Consider the following 15,236-nt stretch of genomic DNA (forward strand, 5'->3'; position numbering starts at 1 on the left):
CATGCGAGCGGAGCGCAAGCTTAAACCAGAATAACCTTTGTGACATCGAAAGTATGTGAAATAAGTTGTTCATTTAAGTCATTAGTTGACTAATCACATTTATATTAATTTCATTTCTTAAATACTGGAGAGAATAAACCATAAGAATGAGTGTTTACGTAATATAGGCTATATAGCACTCAAGAGTAAAGCTTGCCATAAAGAACCGGCAAAAGTAATGATTATGAATGTGACAAAAACAGCAAGGAGACATTTTAATTGTTTGTTAATAAACTACTGTTTTCTGAATCAGTGTCGGCTGTGAAGATGAAGTTGACATTGCTGATGCGCCTAAGAGAGAGAATGCACATTTCATTCGAATTACATAATCAGAGTAGCCTATTTCTTTTCGTTTTGAATTATTTCATTTAATAGTAGACATTTCAAGCTTTCTATAGATATATTTCTCATGTCTGTGAGGCAAGCAGCCTATTTAGTCTGTAAGACACGCTCCAGTTCATGTGCGAGTGATTGCGCCGGCGCCTCCATGTTATGATTATATTGTCTGCTATATTTGCTTCTTATTTATTAAATCCAGGCAATTGGTTGATGAAACATTGATTAAAATTAAGATTCACTTAAATTGAAATGAAATTCACTTTAAAGAAAGGCTTTCTACAAAACAAAACTTAATAAAGTGGTCAAAATCATGTCTGACCCACTCCATGTCTCCCGATATATTGCGCATGTATTCTATCTTACTCATGCTGTTCACTTTTCATAATCAAATAGATAAATTTAAAAGATAGCATAGGCCTATTTAAACATATGAGGCCTATTAAATATGAAACTACGTTTTCTTTAATGGCTACCAACACGTAGTAGAGAGAAATTTCACGTCGTGAGCAAGAGCGCATCATGAGTCACGAGTCGGATCAAGCATCATTTATTTTTAGACTTATATTTAATATTGGGGGCATCCAAGTTATTTTACATATTTGATTTTTTTTTTTTTTTTGAAGTAACGCAATAGTTACTAACTCCTTTACTATTTGTGAGAAGTAACTAGTAACTATAACTAATTACTTTTTTAAAGTAACGTGCCCAACACTGATGATGGATGGATGTGGATGGAGACACTTTCTTCAGCTCATACTCGTTGGTCTCGTTCACTGCCATTATAAAGCTTGGATGCAGGATATTTATTAATGTATCTCAGAGAGTGTTTATTAGAAGTGAAGTTATTAAATGTAATTTCGGGAGGAGTACACCCATCTAATCTTCTAATTAATACCAATGTATAAAATCAGCATCTTACCTCTTCCTGTTGTTAGTTCTTTTGGCATCCCTCCTCCTCCCCTTCTCCTCCTTTTTGTACAATTTTGCCTGTTATAGGGGGGCAATCGAAGCTCGAGTAGAATATCCTCTCCGAGCCCCTCTATAGCAGACAGCAAGCCAAATCTGTTTACCACTTAAGATTATATGGGCACACAAACTCGTGAAATAATAAAGTCATATACACCTAGGATGGCTTGAGGGTGAGTAAAGCTTGGGATAATTTTTATTTGAAAGTGAACTAATCTGACGTGCAACAAAATGCTTCACGAAACATAAAGCACAAAAGATGAACGAATGACAAGGAAGCACAAAATATTAACGCACAGTACACAAAAGAGTAAATAGAAACAAGAGTTTGTTGTTAGTCGCCAACAGCACAGCAGCTCCAGACAATCATGACACTCAAACCCAGTGTTACTCACATTTGAAGTGGAATCAAAGCAGCCTCCGCATCTGTTTTCAGGCCTTCCCGCTTAGCTCTCTCCAGCGCTGGAGAGCTCTTCTAATATTAACGCGGGTCCTAAATATCTTGCCCAGTCATAAACCTTCATTCCAGTGATAATCTTTTGAGCTCTTTTATATTGTCTTATCTGTCTTTCTGCATTTTTTTCCCCTCAAATCTCCCTCTTACTCGTTCTGTCTCCTTGACCGTCAAATGCCCCCTAATGCTGATTGGTTACACGTTTGTTGTAGGTGTCAGCCCAACAAACTTCCAAATGGTGTTTTTCAAAATCTACTTTCCCCACCCTTAAAGATGAACTTCTTCATCTTTAGGCCATTGTGACTTTCTGGTGTGATTGGCTGACAGTCTGCCTTCAACAGATACATTGAGCAGGTTTTGTCATCTGTGCAGCACAAGAGAGGCTCTACTGGAATGTAGCCAATTTATGTTATGACTTGCCGTTATTAATTAAACAAAACACTTGACCTTAATAGGTGGTGTTTTACCAAAAGTCATCAGAGACAGACAGTTGGTGATAACTCCACTCCATTGAGGGGTCGGAGGGACACTGGAAGCCATCAGAGGCAGATGGTGATGGAAAAACTCCTCCCTATTAAAGGGTAGGAGGTCACTAGGAAGCTGGGAGTTGCTACTAGTGTGTCTCGTGAACCGAGCTCCGAATTTAGTGATTCAGGTAGTCAGGCATAATGTTAATATTTTAAACCCTTTTCTATGTAAAGCACTTTGAATTACCATTGTGTATAAAATGCTATATAAATAAACTTGCCTTGCCTAATAATCTGTTACCTATTTCTAGGCATCAAGAACAGTAAAACATAAACGCTGTTGGCCAACATGTGTTAACAAGCATGTACATCTTAATAAATGCCTACTACTAATAAAAATGACAGACAATGAATAACAAAGCTCTGAAAAGTGTTTAGAATCTATAAATGTACATTTCAAATGTTTTTATTTGTGTCAAATATTAAACTTGAGACAAAACTATGAAGTTGGTTTTTAGAGCCAGGACTTGAACTCGGATCACTTGAAGCACTGCATTGCCCACAAAGCTGTCATCTTAACGCTGTTAGTATGCTCATGCAAAGCCTCATTTATGTGCATGTTTACTGATTAACTGTGACACTGTGTTTTGTAGTGTGGATTATGGAGGAGAGATCAGGATTACAGCAGGACTACAGAAATGTACGTATACATACACATACATACATACATATATACATATACATATATATACACACACACACACACACACACACACATACACTTTCTCTCACACACACTCACTCACTCACTCACTCTCTCTCTCTCTCTCTCTCTCTCACACACACACACACACACACACACACATTCTTGTTTATACTACTACTAAAATAGCAATGGGCAGTTTCCTGGACAGAGATTAAGCCTAGTCCTAGAATAAAATGGCCCTTTAAACCAGATTAACAGAAATCTGCTTTCTCTGTCATGGTTTTAAATAGTCCTAGACTTAGTCTAGTCCAGAGTTTAATAAGCTGATTTTTTAGAAAGATGAGAAAATGGAGAGACTTCTTACTGTTTAATGTTCTATTATGTAAATGTTTTTATGTTAATGTTTTTTTGGAGATTACCGTTGTGGTGAAGTGTTGAGCTTGTGCTTGGGTTGAGGACCTGCTAACAAGAACTGCCTTTTTTATATAATAAAGCAATCACTATGATAGTGCTTTGGATCAAACCAGTATCATTTCTAGACTGCCAACACCAATTATCATATGTGTAAATAGTTATGTTTAGTTTGTTGCTATGTAAAAGACAAAACAAAAGCATTAATAATCATATGATTATTATTATATATAGAATTCATCTGTTTAAAAAGAATTCATTACAAACAGATTTCCAGGCATTTCTTTTTTTTCACAGCTGATGTATTTTGCTTGCTTTAAAATAAATGTCTCTTGTTTAGTTGAGTTTTTTATATTGGAGTCTTTTTTGCTGCCATTGTTTTCCTCGGATTTGCTTCTGAGTTCCATGCAATTTTAAGCTTTTCTTGGTTCATTCCATGGTTTACAGGCAACCTCTCTCATGCTAATTCAGATTTGCACAGTTGGTTTTAAATTAATCTGGTTTATTTTAATTCAAGACTCCATAGTCCAGGTTTTAGTAATATGTACTTAATCTGTATTTCAGAAAGCCATTTTTTAAACCACGATTAAAGGAACACTCCACTTTTTTTGAAAATATGCTCATTTTCCAACTCCCCTAGAGTTTTACCATTTTCGAATCCATTCAGCTGATCTCCGGGTCTGGCAGTACCACTTTTAGCATAGCTTAGCATAGTTCATTGAATCTGATTAGACCGTTAGCATCTCGCACAAAAATGACCAAAGAGTTTCGATATTTTTTCTATTTAAAACTTGACTCTTCTGTAGTTACATCGTGTACTAAGACCGACGGAAAATGAAAAGTTGCGATTTTCTAGGCCGATATGGCTAGGAACTATACTCTCATTCCGGTGTAATAATCAAGGAACTGGTGCAGCAGGCGCAATGATATTGCACAGCGTCTCTCACAAATGTCTCCATGGTTACAAGGCACGCTCCCTGTGCAAGCAGGGGGTCACAGGTGCTGCGTAATATCATTGCGCCTGCTGCACCCATGGTACGGCAGCAAAGTTCCTTAGTTATTACGCTGGAATGAGAGTATAGTAACGTATAGTAATCGAAACTCTGGTCATTTTTGTGCGAGATGCTAACGGTTTAATCAGATTCAATGAACTATGATAAGCTATGCTAAAAGTGGTTCCGCCAGACCCGGAGATCGGCTGAATGGATTCGAAAAAGGTAAAACTCAGCTGTTTAACTCTAGGGGAGTTGGAAAATGAGCCTATTTTCAAAAAAAGTGGAGTGTTCCTTTAACTATTCTGGACTAAGGCCTATCCTGGCTTAATTTAAATCCTGTCCGGGAAACCGCCCCTAAGATCAGGAATTTATGACGTTGTGGGATCCTTTAGTATCCTATCCCTAAACCTACCCATCACAGGAATCTAACGTAATTTTTATAACAATTTTTATATATTTATTTATTTATACAACAGTTCTTTCTGGTTCTCGAATATGATTGGCTGAGAGCCGTGTGATATTATAGTGATAACAGCACTCCTACCTTTTCACCATTGTATCACTCCACTTGAAGTGACTGTCATGGCGGCCGAGCAAATCCACTGTATTTTTTACAAATACTACACTATTACACTCATTTACCTGTTGTCTGCAGGGTTGTATTCTTTTCTCCGCCTCGATGATAAGTAATACTGAAAGTTGTCATAGGAGATTTCGTCTCTTAGCCCCACTTTTTGCTTTTTCAGTCATGTAAATTATGCATTTACATTCCATCTCTGTTATCATGAAAACCACGACACACAACAAACACAGCTCCGATCACGGCATCTTCCATCCCCCGGTTTTTAATGTTTTTAAATACCGCACTTAAAGACGCCATTGTCGGCCGCTTGACAGTTACTATTCCCGGTGCGAATGCAACCAGAAACATGGCGTGGGCGAAAAAATTTGTTCTCTGGGAACTATCCTAGTAGCTAGTTCCTAGAACTATTCAGTGCAAAAGCCCCTAGATTCCATATCTTTCGTACTTTGTGGGGTCATCTGGACCCCACAAAGTAATAAATTCAAGTTCACACTCTCACACACACACACTCTCTCTCTCTCTCAACTTTAGAATCCTGTATTATCTGTTTGGCAATTTCAGTTAGAACCTCAGTGAAGACAAAAGTTATTACAGAATTACATTTCTTAAGTGTATTATTGTGTATATCAGTGGTTGCTTGGTAGCAGAACTGAGAGTACCGAACTCAAGATTCCCTAACTAAAGATAAGATGAGATTTTGTAAGATAGGATAAGAATCCTAAATCAAGTTAAGAATAGCTTCTATAAGATGTGTCACATACCCTGATGTGTTTTCTCTCCATCAGATTCCCATCAGCTCAATCTAGATCTGAACACAGTGAATGAAGACCTCCATCTGTCTGAAAGTAACAGAGTGATTACTAACACTCTTTCAGAGCAGCCGTATCCTGATCATCCAGAAAGATTTGATTGGTATCCTCAGGTGTTGTGTAGAGAGAGTGTGTGTGGACGCTGTTACTGGGAGATTGAGTGGAGTGGGTATGTGCGTATATCAATGTCATATAAGAGCATCAGCAGGAAGGGACGGGGTAACGACTGTGAGTTTGGATCTAATGATCAGTCCTGGAGTTTGTATTGCTTTCCCTCTGGTTACTCGTTCATACACAATGACATAGAGACTAAACTCCCTGTAGAGTACATCAGCAGTAGAATAGGAGTGTATGTGGATCACAGTGCAGGAACTCTGTCCTTCTACAGCATCTCTGGAGACACAATGAGCCTCATCCACACAGTCCAGACCACATTCACTCAACCGCTCTATCCTGGGTTTATGCTTTATAATGGGCTTGATCCTAAATCATCAGTGAAACTGTGTTGATGAATAAGAACAGATTCTAGAGAGATTCTACCCATAATGCTTTGAGCTGCATGATAAGTCAGTGACTGTTACACACTGGCTTGACTAGATAATCCAAAATAAGAGGATTGACACAGAAAGACGATGAACATTTATATGTAATAAACATCAGGGATAAACACAGTATGAAATGTTAACACAAGACAATGAACATAAGATGACTGAGGGTTTAACCTCTGGGGTCTGAGGATTTTTGAGGCCCTGGAGAAGTTTTGACATGCCCTGACATTTGTGCTTTTTTCAGTTGTTCATAAACATATTAATGGAAAAGGTGTCATTACACTGTATTCAGCACGAACAAGGCTACCATAATATGTGAGCAACATGTATGTACATGTTTGTATTTTTGAAGGAATAACATTTATGCATGGTTAATGAAAAAACAAAAAACTTAAGTCACTGAAATAAGGCCAAAAAATAAATACAAAATCTGTGTTCACAAGACTTCTGGGTATTGGAGGTTGTAGACAAGTGTTTTTGCTTCAAAATGATGTAAAATTATCCTGCCTACTCGTTCATATAAAACAATAAAGAGATTTAAATTTTGTAAGACACTTTTTGTCAAGAAACACAGTATGCATGGAGGCGTGAATCTTCATGAATAATGCTGTGATTCACACCTGAGAAGACAAAGACCCGCATAATGACCCGCATAATGAGCCTTTTCAGTCAGGTAGGCTATGTGAAAAAACCCTCTGTGATCATGCTGATAACAGGATTATATCAGCTATTATTAAAAAAACATGATTTTTTTTATCTCATGCATGCACGTATTATTGCACATCATGTGAAGAAAATTTTGTGTAGGCTTATAGTTTAAATTACAGTACCAGTCAAAAGATTGGACGCATTACTATTATGTTTTTAAAAGAAGTCTCAAGTCTCTAACCAAATAATGGTTTTCTATTTTAATATACTTTAAAATATAATGTATTTCTGTGATTCAAAGCATCTGAACATTCATGTTACCTCTATGGCATTTCATATAGGCCATTATATTTGTTACATTATATAGTCGTTACCTTTGACAAAACAACATCCATCAAGGCTTTTAGCTTTAAAGCATGCACACTTGGAGAAATATTGATGGATTCTCATATGTTTATGTCAATTTTCTATACAGAGGAGTAATATTTATTCAATATTTATTGTCATCACTATGAGCACTGGATACTGTGTTTTCAATTCATTCTTGCAGCCGGAGGGCGCTCTGTGCACCTTTAGTCCACAAATGACTCCTAATGAAGAACAGGCATATCATGTGACATTCCAAGAACTAACAGAGGCTTCCAGAGATCGCTATAATCATGGCTATAACATGCAGATAGACACTTTTGAAGACAATAAATACACGATTGCGACGATGTATACATGTATTGCCTCAGAATTTGCGTCTGAATAGCGCTCGCTCCGTGGGCGTGGCCACATTAGCGGATAATGAGCTGACTCACGGACGTCAGACATGGTTCTGTTTTCATACAGATTACATAAACCGAGAATATTTGTTTTCAATTTGACTTACATGATTTAAAACCTGACATTTCAACGTTTCTTTAGACATAAGTCTCATTTTTTTGTGATTAGTATTCACTAAGTTACTGTTCATTTTCTGAGAACTATCAGATTGGACTTCGTTCAGAGGGAGACGGCTGATCACGCGTCATGTTAGTTTTCTTATTTTGCAAAAAGCACAACATTTTGTTTTTACTCTGAGTGTACACAAATAAAAGAAGATATTTCACAAATTAAAATGGTGTATAACTCTTAATTGTATGTGCAAAATTGACAGAGTATTTTGAGTCTCTTTCATACTGATAAGAAAAAAAGGAAGGTGGTATCGCCGGCACGACCGCCGACCCGAGGGGGTTAAATACACTAGCCAACAAGGGACTAAATGAAGGACAGGTGATGGTGATGAGTTGGCATGGTTACAAACAAGGTTTGCTATGGGAATATGGGTGCTGGAGCTGTATTAAAGAATATATATTAACAAGAAGCGACACTCAATAGAACGTTCCATTGCAACACCAGCGCCCAGTAGCCGCCCTGCGTTTCCGCCATTTTGTGGTGAAAGCGAGTTGGCAGCCCACTAGTTTCTGTGACAATATCAACTGCTTTGTTAAAAAAAAATGTACATTAAAGCTGAAATCAAACTTGAATGATGACAACACAGAATAAAATACTATCACTAGTGATCATCAAATCCTTTTAACAGTTTATTTTAAACTGTTAAATTATTTTTTTTTTGTTTAAGTTTTCCACTTTTTTCACAAAACCTTTGATCTCTAGAAATCCAGTCAGTTTGGGTTAAAATTCTTTAAAAGATCTAGTATTAGCATTAGGCTTATAAACACTGAATTAATACCAACATATGAAATTAAATTAAGGACATGCATCAGAAAAATTGGGAATGTTGGACAATAAATATATGAATATAACAGCTTGATTTAGCAGTTTTGTGTAATGTCCGTTAAAGCAAAAGTGTCCAAAAGGAATTATGCGATAATGGACACAGCAATGCATCATGTATGATAAGATCATTATGTATGTAGCGTGATCCATTAAAACGTACAATATATATATATATATATATCAATTCAGACCTAGACATTATTACTATTACTCCACTAAGTCTGAAATATATTGTTGGCTGCAAACGTGATGATCTTAAATTTATTAATTATTAATTTACTATTAATAAATGTGTAAAGTTGCATAAAATGGAAATACTCCATAATGTAGGCTAACTACGTTACCTCAGATGGATGAATGGTTGGATTCCACAACTGGTAAAATAAAACATATATAAGACAATACAACATTTACTGTAGGAGCCATACAATTTACTGGTGACTTAATTTAAAAAACTGTTCTATTGCGCTTCTGATTTGGCAGTGAAATTCGCCGATTTTGGGTGCGTAAGATGTGAAGGATTCTATGGTCCAGTTAGTATTTTCACCCCATAATGGCGGCCGCGCTACCGGAGTGCCATCTAGTGGCTGTTACACAAAAATTATCAGAGTGTTGCCTCTTGGGTTCTATACTCTTTGGATGTATGGTTGAGTAAACGGTGAGCTCTCCTGAAGCTTACTTCCTCAAAATCTCACTCCACAAATGTCAATTTGCCTGTCCATTTGGATGGTAAAGAATGATACTTGTCATGTAGATTTTTAGCTTATTTATGAATATGACTATATATAAAAAATCTTTTATGTAAAATATCTAATAAAAAATAACATGTATTTTGCATGATCCCTCTTATTTTGTTAAAACAATTAACATTTTTGCAGATGTTGCAAGGGGTATTTAAATGTTTGAGCACAACTGTATTTAAATGTTTTTACTCTAATTTGTTGAAATATAATCATTCACACAGTGGCTGTCATTTTCTTGACAGGTATTTTTAAAATACATTAAATAATCAAGACAACACTAACAGGTTAAGTAAAATATCATGAACATATTGGTTAATATAGTGCATATATTAAGCAAATTTCTCTAACAAGCTGTGGATACTGAATCGAAGGAAAGCTTATTTGTATATTGGAATATTCTTGATCACTTGAGGGACACTTCAAAGCATCATCATCTGTGCTCAAAGGATCTGCCCTTATGTTGTTGAAGTTTGGTTATTTAAGAAATTCATAAATAATAATAATAAAGCAAGATTCCCTGTTGAAATATGTGTGCTATATGGTTTATTTAAACTGCAAATGTAAAGCATAAATTAAAATGATTGTGACATATGTGAAGGAGGAGGAAGATTTATACGTGTGTCAGGCTTCTCATCAAAAAAGAATTCTGCATAGGATACACCTGTGCATCCTTGCTCATAGCTCCTCTGGAAATGTCCTCACTCTTCATTCCTCGTTTCCTCACCGTGCAATTAGAGAATTGAGATGTCCTTCAAGATGGCTAACTTCCATTGGTTTCTGGGTCACAGGCTGGAGGATGGAGGAGCGAGCCCTTTGATAATGTCACTGTTTAATGACTATTGGTTGTTGTTTATTTAATTTTAAAATGGCTTCTTGATCCTGTTACACTGAATGACCTCTGACAAACTGCATAAGTCCCATAATTATTTCAATACTTAAGGAAAAAAATAAGATGGTCCTTTTAATATAATACAGCCAACACTTATTTGAACATGCCAAGGAAGCAAAATATATTTTTTTTAATGTGGTATTTTATGTTTGTTTAAAAATGTAATAAATCAAAGTCTGGACCATTATGCTGAATAAGAATTTTACAATTTGGAACATTATTTAACTCATATTTTGACATTTTATTTTTTAAGTTATTTGAAACACGAAAGTAGACACTTTACTTGCATTTAATATATACAATGTGTGTGTGTATATATATATATATATATATTTATATTTATATTATTATTATTATTTATTTAATTATTTATTTTAGTATTTTTATTAGGGCTAGGCAAGTTAATGCATTAGCGCATTAATTGATTAACACCGACAATTATTTTATTGCACATTAACGCAGTTTTTTCTAATTGTTATTTTGAAAGTCCGTTACTTACAGACTTACAATGGGTCACAGGAGGAGTGGGATGTTGATCAGTATACGGACTTTTCTCCATCTCTTCCATTATAATTTTCATTGCTTGCCCTCCACATTCATTTTGCGCGTCATCACAACCATGTGATTACAAACAACCTATTTGGTCTAGTTTCGTTTTAGTAGCAGACAAACGTGATATTAACTTTTTTTTGGCTACTTAAGGAAAACATACCAGCTTGATATTTTCACAACGTTTTTAAAACGTGTTATTTTGGTTACATTATTTTTTTATTTTAAAAAATGTTTTTAAAACATTGTACTACAACATTACCTAATTGCAACCAAAATACAACGTTGTGAAAAGCTGTAAAAACATTTTGTGTTTGCTGGGATGCTATTTCAAACATTCGACTGACATTATGAATTGAGTTTGGAGTAAAAACACGTTATTAAATGTTGTCTTGTGTTGGACAAGAGGTTCATAAACGCATCTCATGTTTGGAAAGTTTACGTTTGACGTGTTACTTTTTTAAATGCAGTGCTCTCAGATGGAGCATCATTTACTACTGATCACAGATTAGCCAACCGTCTCCATTGACTTTGTATTGCGTGAGGCTGCCTCCTTGTCATTTCTGACTTATAACAAAAAACAGAACAATGCCTTAAAGCTGCTATGTGACAAGGTGTACAGCAAACAAGCTAAAAAACCCAGAAAAATACGCAATATATGCATATAAACGCATATTTGTCTACAAGTATACCAGTTTATAATACTGTATAATTAAATAATAAAAACTAACTTCTAAAAATTCTTTTGTATATATATCACTGATTCTTGAGATAAGTGACAAAATGTGTTTTAGAAGTTAGTTTTTCACTTTTTTGTTTACACTTTATTTTAAAGTGTAAACAAGTACTGAATACTATTAATTAACATTTAATTAAATAATTATTCAATTTATTTAATTAAACATTGAATATTTATTAAAGGGGCTATATGTAAGATTTTTACTTTAATAAAGCATAAAAATACCCCAATATGTTTGCAGATATTTAGGAAACATGCTAAGTTCACCTACTTGTTTCTCAGAAAAACAATGCTACAGCCAGATATTCTACTTTGAAATGTGTGTTCCGTGTCGGAATGTCTGTCTTTGCTTTGGTCTGTCAGAAACCGCATGTTGCCAGTTTATCCAATAGAATTTCCACATCACAGGTTGTCAGTTGGTGGAAAACACCACATATTGCATCCATGGAAACCAGCAAACAAGCTGGGTCAGAGAATCGCAGATTCTACCCGACCTAAAAAGCCTCTGCATCCATCTAAAAATCTCTATGAACGACAGCATATTAAAACACAGATAAATCAACTCATCAGCTTAAAGTGTGTAAGTCTCCTCAGCTTTCATTGTCAATTACGCTCCCTCTTGTTGCGTGTCCTCAAGCTGGCCACCTGCATTTTTGAACGAAGGGGCGAGGCAAACAATATTTTGAATTTGGACTGCAGTACCTATTTGTCATTCCTACATAGAGTCCCTTTAATTAACAAACAATTAACAGAGTTACAGTTAGGGTTTGGTTTAGGGTTAGTTAATTACTGTTATAACTGGAGAAAGTATACTTTATTTCAATGCACTAAAAATCTATTTAAGTAGTTGTGGTATTTAGTATACTTTCCCAAGTGCAGTGAAATACTACTCAAGCACAAATATACCTTGAATTACTGTATAAATAGTGTATTTGACACTTTTATTTAGCACCAAAATAAAGAATGTACTACAAATGTACTTGTATTTAAGTATTTTTTGAATGCACTCAAGAATATTCTAGAACATTCTAGAAATAGCACTTGAAAAAAAACCTGGACCGGTGCCACGCTAACACTAAGATAACCGAGAGGGTTGGAGAAGAGAAAGAATGCGCTGGAAGAGAGCGCGGGCAAGACAAAGCAACAGATGCATATATATCAGTGAGCCGTGAACGCACATACACGGTTTGTTTGCGCATCAATAATGTAAGATTGAAAATATCTAAAGATATTTTAAAGTGAACAAAGACATTTGCTTTACTGTTTCAACCCCCTCTCTCTTGCTACAAGGGCCATTTGGAAGACACAAATGTGTTGAGTTGAGTGATCAAGCCCTGTAGGCCAAGATGTGTGTACATTGAGGGTCTACAAATTGTCACACCTTTAGTACAGTAGGGGAAGTTTTAATCTTTTGATTGGTCAGTTTGAATGTCTCACATTTGGTTTTCAGTCACGTGGTCAAGGAAGGGATAAAAGAAGATTGTAACTATTGCTCTGGCTCTTTGATTCTTGGCTTTTCTTGGGCATTCTCTGGCCCTCTCTCTCTCTCCCTCTCTTTCATTCTCTCTATCTCTCAGGTAACTTTTTTCATACATGCTGAGTACGATTAATGGTATATAATTTTATCACCTCATACATCTATTTTGTAATTATTGTAAGTGTAACCATAAACAGATATTGTCATTAAACCCTTTCAATTACAAATGATGTGCTAACTAGTTTTGATTTAGTATTAACATTAATGTGCTCCCTATTGCAATACAATATTGTCACACTATAGCAACTCTCTCCCACATATTTTGCTATTATAACTGCGCTTATTTCCGTCATTGGTATAAGTTGCAGTGGGTGGTAATAGACAAGAAATGTAGTTTTCTTTATTAAACAGAGATATAGTTTGCGTATCCTATGTTACTGATGCGGTTGGGTGTTTTGAGTTGCCGTTCAGTCTGGCTGCTTCAAAACAATCACAGAATACGCAGAGAGGTGGTGTTTGTTAATATTTAATTTAACCTATCTCAAAAATTATAAAAGTTATCTCCAAGCCCCCCTGGACAATCACTGGCCTACACAGTCATTATGCTACACCACATCGTCCTCCACTGGATGTATAATGAGCAGCAATAAACTACATTTTAGCATTTTATGCCATCTGTCACGAATGTGGCTCCCTCGCCTCCTCCTCCGCACCACCGGAGGGAGCCATCACCTGAATACTGACTGTTTCCCATTCGGACTACGTTTCCCATAGGCCCTCATTCCTGGGACTGATTGCGCACACACCTGCACCTCATCACACTCACACTATTTAAGCCACACACTCACACATACACACCGCGAAGTCTTGATTTGCCCTGGTGATCTTTACTGAGCGTTTTCTTGTGGACTGTTTCTCCGTTACCGTTGGATTGTTTATTCTCCGTAATTCTTTGCTGCCTGCCCTGATCCCTGCCTGTGTACTGGACTGTGTTTGCTTGCCGCCTGCCCTGATCTCTGCCTGTGACTTGACACCGTTTGTCTGCCGCCTGCCCTGACCATTGCCTGTCCCTGTTTATGTCTTTGCCTTTGCCCGTCTACCTTGGTGATTGTACTAATAAACGCTGCAAATGGATCCACACTCTGCCGACCCTTCATTACACCATCATACTTCAGTGGTTATTTTGGTGAAAGTAACTCAAAAGTAATGCAAAAGTAGTGTTACGCACTACAATTCAGAGACAGTAATAATGTAATGTAACTAATTACTTTCAAATGACAGTAACTAGTAATATACAGTGGGTACGGAAAGTATTCAGACCCCCTTAAATATTTCACTCTTTGTTATATTGCAGCCATTTGCTAAGTTCATTTTTTTTTCTTATTAATGTACACACAGCACCCCATATTGACAGAAAAACACAGAATTGTTGACATTTTTGGTCATTGTCTTGTTGGAAGGTAAACCTTCGGCCCAGTCTGAGGTCCTGAGCACTCTGGAGAAGGTTTTCATCCAGGATATCCCTGTACTTGGCCGCATTCATCTTTCCCTCGATTGCAACCAGTCGTCCTGTCCCTGCAGCTGAAAAACACCCCCACAGCATGATGCTGCCACCACCATGCTTCACTGTTGGGACTGTATTGGACAGGTGATGAGCAGTGCATGGTTTTCTCCACACATACTGCTTAGAATTAAGGCCAAAAAGTTCTATCTTGGTCTCATCAGACCAGAGAATCTTATTTCTCACCATCTTAGCAAACTCCATGCGGGCTTTCATGTGTCTTGCACTGAGGAGAGGCTTCCGTCGGGCCACTCTGCCATAAAGCCCCGACTGGTGGAGGGCTGCAGTGATGGTTGACTTTCTACAACTTTCTCCCATCTCCCGACTGCATCTCTGGATTTGTTCTTTATTAAAGGTCCAGAACTGTGTGTAATATCAAATATTGTGTATGTGTGTTATTGTTGAGTTGTCTAGAGAAGTATCATGCCACTTGACGGCTTTGTTCAGGTTTGCTGCTTTTTTTATTTCCTACATTGTTCTGTATATAGACAGTGATATCAATAAAGCTTATCCTATTTCTTACTCTGTATCCTGTAATAGATGGTGTTG

At 36.6% G+C, this 15,236-nt stretch overlaps 1 protein-coding gene across 1 annotated transcript in view; it reads left to right on the forward strand.

Moving 5' to 3' along the window:
* LOC127511260 (NACHT, LRR and PYD domains-containing protein 12-like) overlaps positions 1-6,867 on the forward strand; it is a 32,414-nt gene extending 25,547 nt beyond the window's left edge. The window contains exons 7-8 of the mRNA XM_051892075.1: positions 2,919-2,965; positions 5,746-6,867. Of these exons, the coding sequence (XP_051748035.1) occupies positions 2,919-2,965; positions 5,746-6,278 (580 nt within the window). The 3' untranslated portion in view covers positions 6,279-6,867. The remainder of the gene's footprint in view (positions 1-2,918; positions 2,966-5,745) is intronic.
* The last annotated feature ends 8,369 nt before the right edge of the window (positions 6,868-15,236 follow it).

The sequence above is a fragment of the Ctenopharyngodon idella genome, chromosome 4 (genome assembly GCF_019924925.1).
Source record: "Ctenopharyngodon idella isolate HZGC_01 chromosome 4, HZGC01, whole genome shotgun sequence".
In the NCBI taxonomy this organism is placed as follows: Eukaryota; Metazoa; Chordata; class Actinopteri; order Cypriniformes; family Xenocyprididae; genus Ctenopharyngodon; species Ctenopharyngodon idella.